General features: G+C 44.5%; 1 protein-coding gene across 1 annotated transcript; it reads left to right on the top strand.

Annotated features, from left to right (window-relative positions):
• Positions 1-581: 581 nt before the first annotated feature.
• On the top strand, positions 582-7660 carry LOC147092095 (putative G protein-coupled receptor 139). Its single transcript, XM_085975621.1, has 2 exons — positions 582-733; positions 6733-7660. Exons 1-2 carry the CDS (start codon positions 625-627, stop codon positions 7632-7634), a joined length of 1011 nt encoding a protein of 336 aa, XP_085831747.1. The 5' UTR covers positions 582-624; the 3' UTR covers positions 7635-7660.
• The last annotated feature ends 1690 nt before the right edge of the window (positions 7661-9350 follow it).

Genomic DNA, 9350 nt, shown 5'->3' with positions numbered 1-9350 from the left:
GATATCGAAACATACGCAGTCCCAGTAAGGCACAACTTATACATTAATCTCTTTTTTGTCTCGAGCAAAAACATACAATCAGTTAAACGCAGTATTATTCGCATCACAATTTCATTCGCATAACTAACATATATTTAGGCTCCTCTAGTTTCTAACAGCAGGATAACAGTGCTAGAACATTTTGCTTTCAAAATCTAGCTTTGGATCTTCCTGCTCTGTGTGTGTGGGGCTGGGTACTACACTGGTTGTGAGATCAGGCTCACTCAGCAGAGGCCGGGGAGGGAGACTGGGACTTTCCTGCTCTGTGTGGCTCAGTTACTCACTGGGCACTCAAACTGAGCCTGAATGGAATGAAATCTATGGGTAGCAATGTATAAAATTATTTTCAGAGCAGATTAAACCTCAGGTATTTCAGACTGTGTTGCAGTGAAGTGTTGTGGTGACAATGGTTCAATGAGTCTGTTTGTTCAATGACTGTAATTAATGCCAGTTACAGTGAGGCCTAATGAGGTCACTCAGGGATTTCCCTCTGCTCTAAATAAGGAGCTCCCTTCAACGTGACCTGACACAGTCAGCGCGCTGCCTCCAGCACACAGAGCACCAGCCTCTCACAGAAGGGAATGCATGGATTCCAGATACACTGTGTCATTCCTTGAAGAATATCAGATAACAAGAATATTTTATGATGTACAAAAGATTTACTATCCCCTTCTCGCTGCTGTTGGTGTTCCTAGTAAGTATCAATTTCCCGTTATGAATTATATAAACCATGTTACACTGTAACATTATTCTTACTATTTACCGTGGGTTACTCAGTTATTAATGGTATTCTGTGTTTCAAGTTGTTGCATCTTTCTTACCACATGGGTTGTTGTTTAAACATACTGCAACATTCGCGCTACTGTTGGTGAGCCTGGTAATGCTATTAATTCTGTAAATCATGTTTCATTGTATTACTGTTCTTGTCATTTACTCCCCCACACCCCCGCTCTGCTGTTGTCCCTGGTAGGTCCCTGTATCCGGCTAATAAATGTATAAATCATGTTTAACTGTATTTCACTCCTTGTCATTCTCTGTCCTATCCACGCTGCTCTCGGCTATTGATTCTCAAAGGTGATACGGTGTTACCAAGATTCAATTGTGCTATATTCAACGCAGGAAAATATATTGGACAAGACTCTTTATTTAACGAATTTCGTTCTGCTATCTACACTGAACAGTTGTCACTGATCAGAAGAAAGTTGTCTTGGTTGAGGACTGTTTTCACCTAATGGTGAAATGTCGTCGACCTGAAACGGTAGCTCTGTTTCTCTCTCCACAGATGCTGCCTGATCTGCTGAGTATTTGAAACATTTTCTGTTCTTACTTCAGATATCCAGCATCCACAGTAATTTGCTTTTGTGTTCACCTAATGCTCGGTGTGGTTACTGACACGGAGTCACAGGAACAAACTCTGGCAGACCACAATCATATCAGCAAATGTCTGAAATATCCGCTAATCATTCAGTTCCAATCAGTGTCTCCTTTCCCAACATCTCCAGTTCTGCATTAGTGGCACTGCGTCTGATGGTTAGAATAGGAATACAAGGATAATTTACATTCTCAAAGAGCGTTCAGTCAGATATATATCAATGCGTTTATTTCCAATCTTTGTTTTGAACTTACAACTGGATCCCATGCCTGTCTGTCACAGTTCAGTGGATCTCTCAGTGAGACACAGAGTGATTCTCTCTTGCGTCCTGCTGTATTGCAGGATAAACAATCCGAACTGATTGTAACTGAAGTACTGAAGATAAGAAAATCCTGTCATATTTTCTCATCTAATAATCTCTGCACAGGTGAAAACCAGCAGATGAAAAAGTACAAGGATAAATCTCTTCCATTTCTGTTCAGATGTTTTACAAAAACAATCGGCAGCACTTTGCCTGTGCGATAGGCGGTGTGATTATGCTGCTAGTAGGGGAGATTACATGGTCAAATACAACTATTTATTTTAATTCAGAGTCCATTCTTTGAAATGTTATTTGGAAAATCTTCCTTTCAATGAGCTACAATTTATGTATTTCAACAATATGTAGAAAGCTCAATCTTCAAAACACCCCTAACAGCCCAATTATCTTCATAACTGCAGTGCCCTTGTATTTATTGGCCCAGTAATTCCTCTCTGAACGCGTGAGTACGGCCGGTGCACTCACGCGTCTGGCCAGAGGAAATGCCGGCGTTCAGCATGCACAGCGCATGCGGAGAAAACCGGCATTTCCAGTCCTCTGAACGAAGGGCTTCAGAGGCACAGCACGTGCGACTGCAGAGGCAGCACTTGCGCAGTGAACTTCATCGATTTCATTCATGGATTCAGTGAGGGTAAGTCCTTACAAGTTACACTTGAAAAAAGCATGTGTAAAGTTGCTCCAAGGCTGCGGAGGAAGATATACTTTATCGTGGAGCTTCTGAAAGGCAATATTTTTGTTTGGGAAAGGGAGGAAAGTTATTTTAAGAAATGCTGAGGTAAGTTTTAAAGTTTAATTTTTTTTTTAAACGGGTTTTCAGTACGGTCGGTAGAAGGAGCAATTGTGGCTGTGTGAATTGAATGTGAAAATGAGTGTTCTAAAATGAGTAATGTAACATTTCCAACACTTTTAAGAAAGAAACTTTTCATCAGTAATGGCCCAGTAATTCCTCTCTGAACGCGTGAGTACGGTCGGGGTACTCACGCATCTGGCCAGAGGAAATGCCGGCATTCAGCATGCACAGCGCATGCGGAGAAAACCTGCATTTCCAGTCCTCTGAACGAAGGGGTTCAGAGGCACAGCACGTGCGACTGCACAGGCTGCACTTGCGCAGTGAACTTCGTCGATTTCATTCATGGATTCAGTGAGGGTAAGTCCTTACAAGTTACACTTGAAAAAAGCATGTGTAAAGTTGCTCCAAGGCTGCGGAGGAAAATATATTTTATCGTGGAGCTTCTGAAAGGCAATATTTTTGTTTGGGAAAGGGAGGAAAGTTATTTTATGAAATGCTGAGGTAAGTTTTAAAGTTTAATTTTTTTTTTTTAAACGTGTTTTCAGTACGGTAGGTAGAAGGAGCAATTGTGACTCTGTGAATTGAATGTGAGAATGAGTGTTCTAAAATGAGTAATGTAACATTTCCAACACTTTTAAGAAAGAAACTTTTCATCAGTAATAAGTAATTATGTATGTATGTCCGCATATATTCCTTTACGTATATGTATGTATGTTTTATATTCCTTTACTTTTGTGTATGAGTGTATCATTTTAATTATGATTTTCCAATAAGTTACTTTCTCTGAAAGTCATAGTTAAATACATACATTCATACACATAAGTAAAGGAATATATACATACACGCAAAGGAATATATACAGACATACATACATAATTACTTAAAAGAATATATTACTGATGAAAAGTTTCTTTCTTAAAAATGTTGGAGTCATTTTTACATTTAATAAACACAGCAAATTCAATTCACATAGCCACAATTGATCCTTCTACCTACAGTACTGAAAACCCGTTTTAAAAAACAAAAATAAACTTTAAAACTTACCTCAGCATTTCTTAAAATAACTTTCCTCCCTTTCCCAAACAAAAATATTGCCTTTCAGAAGCTCCACGATAAGAAATATCTTCCTCCGCAGCCTCTGGAGCAACTGTACTCATGCTTTTTTCATGTGTAAGTTGTAAGGACTTGACCTCACTGAAAGCATGAATGAAAGCAGCGAATTTTACTGCGCACGCGCTGCCTGTACAGTCGCACGCGTTCTGCCTCTGAACCCCTTCGTTCAGAGGACAGGAAATGCCGGTTTTCCCCGCATGCGCTGTGCATGCAGAAAACCGGCATTTCCTCCGGCCAGACGCGTAAGTACCCCGACCGCACTCCCGCGTTTGGAAGGGAATTACTGGGCCAACATTTTACATGTCAATAAAATGAAAAATTTAACAATTGCACGATTTGCCCCCTCGCATCTGCGACTGAGGGTCCAAGGAGGTGCATTGCGCAAGAGGTCATCATCGTACATATCCTCACACTGTTCCATTTCGGGAACTGTATGAAGTGGTGGAAGGATTTCTGGCCACGTTAACACTCCTTCCGTGACCATAACCATCTTCATACCAGCCATTAGGGTGGTTAGTCCTATGGCGTGAGGGTTTTACGGGCTCCCACAACCCATCTGAGGGGGGGGGGCCACCCACACCCGCGGACGCAAGTATCCCGCTGGATGTCCACCCAGAATTTATAGTTGGAGCTCCGACTCCACATGCCGGGACTGTCTGGAGCGGGGTTCAAAACCCTACTCCTTCTGGCCCAGCGGCGGGGATGCTTACCGCTACGCAAAAGGCCCACTCCGTGCAAAAGGTGACACCCATACGTTTCCTGCGCCTTTTCCCTCCCCGTGACTGGAGCCCTATGCTGCCACTTGAAAGACCAAGCTATCATCTGTCCTTTTTGCGGCGCCTTTGACTTCTCATTACCAATGATGAGCAGGCGCTGCGCCTCCATCTCGTTGAGGAGATTGCTGAGGTCATCATCAGTTCAATTGTGAGTTATTTTAATGCCGTGAATTGTGCTCATTCCAGCCATTTCACAGTGTTAATCGGATTGGGCCTTTGGCGTAGCGGTAGGATCCCCGCCGCTGGGCCAGACGGGGTAGGGTTTCGAACCCCGCTCCACACAGTCCCGGCAAGTGGAAGTCGGAGCTCCGGCTCTAAATTCTGGGTTGACATCCAGCGGGATATTTGCGTCCGTGGGTGTGGGTGGCCCCCCCTCCTTGTATAGCTGGTGGGAGCCCGTAAAGCCCTCCCGCCATAGGACTAACCACCCTAATGGCTGGTTCAAAGATAGTTATGGTCACGGAATGAGCGTTAATCACGGCCATAAATCCTTCCACCACTTCATACAGTTCCCCAAAGGTAACAGTGTGAAGACACGTATGACGACGACATTGCTAAATAAATAAATGGAATAAAAAAAATTCTTTCAGGGCTTTTAAAAGTCTTTAAATTGCCTTAATTCTGTTTAAAACCACTTCAGATTCTTCAAAATAATGTAAACGTTTTTAATATTTTATAAAAGTTCACAAAACATTCATAAAATAGCAGATAACTTACTTTCCCTGCAGCTGTGTAACTAGAAAGTCCTCTGCAGCTGCTTGGAGAGATTGGGGGCGTGTCCTACTACAATAAGACCTTAAGGGGCGTGTCTCACTTGCACAGCGCGCTCCAGGCTTCTCGCTGGCTGCACTCCTGGGCGGCGTGACGTCAAACGCTGCCCGGGATTCTTCTGTTTCAAAATGGAATTCCAGGCGTCCCTGGAGGTGAACCGCAGGCGCGTCGGGTAAGTGCATATCGGGGGCTTGCACGCGCGGCAAGCCACCGACCCGAATTACTGCCCCATTGTTTTAGTATTTGCATATTACATCCGTACATTTTAAATACAATTGCCTGTAATGATTGCTCGCCAAGGTTGCAGTTTCTGTATTTTGCAGTTGCATTCATTTTCAGCCCTAAATATCATGACCCAGAAATTCGGGTCAGAGGCTTCCCACGGGTGTAAGCTCCCAATCTGCACTTACCTTGCACGCCAGCCATTGAGCTGTGGGCCCCCATTGGAATTCCAATCCTGGGCCTGCTCCAACTGCTGGCGCGCAGTGCTTGCATATCCCAGGGGCGCAGTTAGTTTGATGCGTCTCCTGGGATCACGTGGGCCATGGGGAGCCAATGGAATGCTCCATTCATAAGTTTGACAGGAAGAGCTGTCAAAACTTAGAAATACTACGGGCCCTAAAACATCACTAAATCTTCAAAGAATTTTTTTTTTAAATCACATTTTTAAAATAAACTATAAATTACATGAAATAACTTTTAAACAATAATTTAAATTTTTGAAAAAAATGATTTTATTTTCTAACGGGACTAAAAATAAACTTACCTTTCTTTAAAGTATTTAAAAATAATAAAGCTCTGGAAAAATGTTTTAATTTTAATTAATTCACCACTTACCTTGTAAAAAGCAGACCTTATGCCTGCTTTTTAAATGTGTAACTTCTGCAGACTAACCCTCCCGGGAAAACCTGCCAAAAAAGCTAAGTTCGATGTGCACGCGCAGCCTCTCCTGTGCAAGTGTTCGACCTCTTAACCCCTGCATTCAGGGGAACGGAAGTGCTGGTTTCCCGCGCATGCGCTGTGCATGCAGGAACCCGGCACTTCCATTGGGCTTACGGGTGAGTACCCCGTGCGTACTCACCCATAGAGACCCGAATTTCTGGGCCATTAATAGATATTCGAACCAGGACCCGGAATCCAAGCGGGATTTCCCCCTCCCTAACACAGGGGCACAGAAGCGAATTGCACCGCTCCAAATGCTGACTGATCCCGGGAAACGACCGCTTCCTGAGAGGTTCTGGTCCTTTGCATTCCCGGTACCTCGGACGGTGCTTTTGTCTGCTGGGCTAAAGGCAGATCTATCATTTAAACTCTCGTTGATCAATCACCTGTTACTTTCATGTTGTATTTATCCCGGTTTCATTTATTGATTCAACAAAGTATTCCCGATTATTCTTACAATAAACCTGTATTCAGCTCCACAGGTAATATAATTAGATTATATCATTGAATGTCGCTAACGAGTTGCAGATTTTACCCCGAATTCCAAGAAACTGCTGCTCTTGCTCCCAGCCTGATGTCTAATTTCACCGTTTATTTCCCTTGCTCACAGTGAACTTAGTGACGATTGTGATCCTGTCTCGGGGAAAGTGCGGTCTCTCCAAATGTGTCACTCGCTACCTGGTGGCCATGGCAGCGGCGGATCTACTGGTCGTTATCCTCGACCTGATATTGAGGCAGATTCCGATTGTTTATTGGAGAGAGTTTCTTTTCCTGCGGTCCATCCCCGTGTGCAATATCCACGCCGTCCTGCTTTATGCAGCCACAGACTGTTCTGTCTGGTTCACCGTCACTTTCACCTTTGATCGATTTGTGGCCATTTGTCGCCAGAAGCTGAAAACTAAATATTGCACCGAGAAAACGGCGGCTGTGGTTCTGGGAACAGTGACTGTGCTGAGCAGTTTAAAGAACATATTCTGGTATTTTATGTTAACAGATCGGTATCTGCTTCTGAACAATCCCTGGTTTTGTGATGTAACAACCGATGTTATGAGGTCACGGGTCTGGGGTTTAATCGAGTTCTTTCATTATATTCTCACCCCGGGGATCCCATTTGTTGTGATTCTGCTGCTCAATGCTGTCACCGTCAGACACATTTTAGTGTCCAGCAGAGCCCGCAGGAGACTCCGGGGTCCCAGCAGTGGGGAGAGTCCCAGAGACCCAGAGATGGAGAGCCGCAGGAAATCCATCATTTTACTGCTTGTTATCTCGGGTAATTTCATCCTGTTATGGGCTGTGTTTTTGGTGGATTATATATGGAACCGGATGTTGTACATCGGGTATGTGCCTGGACTTCTACCTATGTATGTACAGGAAATGGGATTGATGCTGCAGATGCTGAGTTGCTGCACAAACACTGGGATTTATGCCATGACCCAGACTAAGTTCAGAGAGCAGTTGAAGAATGTGGGGAAATGTCCCTTTACTCTGATTGTAAATATCATTAAACGATGAGAAGAAGCGGAGGCTTTTCAGCCTGAGAGCAGTCTGGGCCTGATATTTTGAGAGAGACACCAGTGATCTGGGACATTAACATGCTCACTCACACACTGTCTACATTGGGCTCCCTGTGAGGGGCGCGGCCATCCATCAGGCCCCGCTGGAAAGGCGAATGTGCCGGAGACAAAGATGGCCGACCCTAACGCGCCGCCCGAAGCAGCGCAACTCCTACCCGCACTAAGATGGCGGCTGCCCTGCCCTAGGCAAAGATGGTGGCGCCTCTCAATGAACAAAGCAGTTACATCCGCCCCGCACTCCCATTCAACTCAAAGATGGCGGCCGCCAAGCACTAAACAAAGATGGCGTCGCCTCTCAATGAGCAAAGCAGTTGGACCCGCCCTGCACACACGCCCAGCTCAAAGATGGCGGCAGCTGTTCCATTTACAAAGATGGCGGCGCCTCTCAATGAGCAAGGCGGTTGGACCCGCCCTGCACACACGCCCAGCTCAAAGATGGCGGCAGCTGTGCCATTAACAAAGATGGCGGCGCCGCTCCATGAGCAAGGCAGCGGAACCCGCCCCGCCCCGCCATCCCGCACCAGAATGGCGGCTCTCTCTCTCCTCTTGTGTTAAATCAAATCAAATCAAAAAACAAATATAACTAAAAAACCAGTAACTTTTAAAAACTCAAATCAGAGATTAAATTAAAATTTGGTCATTTGGACCTATTATGCAGCTCTCTCTCTCACTGGGGGTCTTTCCCCACAGGCCGGTTGCCACCATTGAGGTATCCCCTTTCCCAGAAGCAAGTCCTTGGATCGCGGCGGGAGGCGAGCGTCCGGAGGGCATTAGCAGCGGGACGCCCGGTTACCCTGGGTGTGGGCGGCAAGCGTGAGTAGCTCGGCCTGAGGAGGAGGTGGCCCAGCACCAGGACTTTATAAAACATTAGAACACTTCACCAGTCTTTATAAATCATTATGACCATTAATAAAACATTGTAATGTTTTGCAAATCAATTTGACCATTGATAAAACATTATAACCATTTTTCAATTCATTCCTGGGATGTGGGTGTCACTGGCCAGACCAACACTTATTGCCCATCCCTAATTGCCCTGAAGAAGGTTGTGGTGAGCCGCCTTATACAACTGAATGGCTTGCTACGCCATTTAAGAGAGCAGTTAATAGTCAACCACATTGCCAAGGGTGTGTAAACACATTTCATCCAGAATCAGTAAGGATGGCAGATTTCCTTCTCTACAGGACATTCGTGAACCAAATGTGTTTTATGAAAATCCGGGAGTTTCATGGTCACCATGACTGACAATATCTTTTTATTCCAGTTTTAATTATTTAATTGAATTTAATTTCTGCAGTTGGTGGGATTTGAATTGAGGATTATTCATCGAGGTATTTGCATTATTAGTCCAGCAACATAACCACTCTGCTACTGAACCCTCCAGATATATCGCCGTTCCTTCTTCGTCACTGGGTCAAAAACCTTACATTCTTTCTGGAACAGTCTTGTGGGAGCACCATCACCAAACGGACTGCAGCGGTTCAAGATGAGGGCCCACCATTTTCTCATGGGTGTCTTGGGATGGGCAAGTCATTTCGGACGTGCCAGCGTCACCCATATCCTGAGAACAAATGAATCAAATTAATAAAAAAAGAATGAAATAAATGATTTTGTAATTCATTGATTGTAACCAGGTGAGGCCTGCGATCTGAGT

The sequence above is a fragment of the Somniosus microcephalus genome, unplaced genomic scaffold, assembly GCF_052327205.1.
Source record: "Somniosus microcephalus isolate GS21.2 unplaced genomic scaffold, FLI_Smic_1.0 unresolved_chr2, whole genome shotgun sequence".
Lineage (NCBI taxonomy): Eukaryota > Metazoa > Chordata > Chondrichthyes > Squaliformes > Somniosidae > Somniosus > Somniosus microcephalus.
This window is presented reverse-complemented; position numbering and strand designations above follow the sequence as displayed.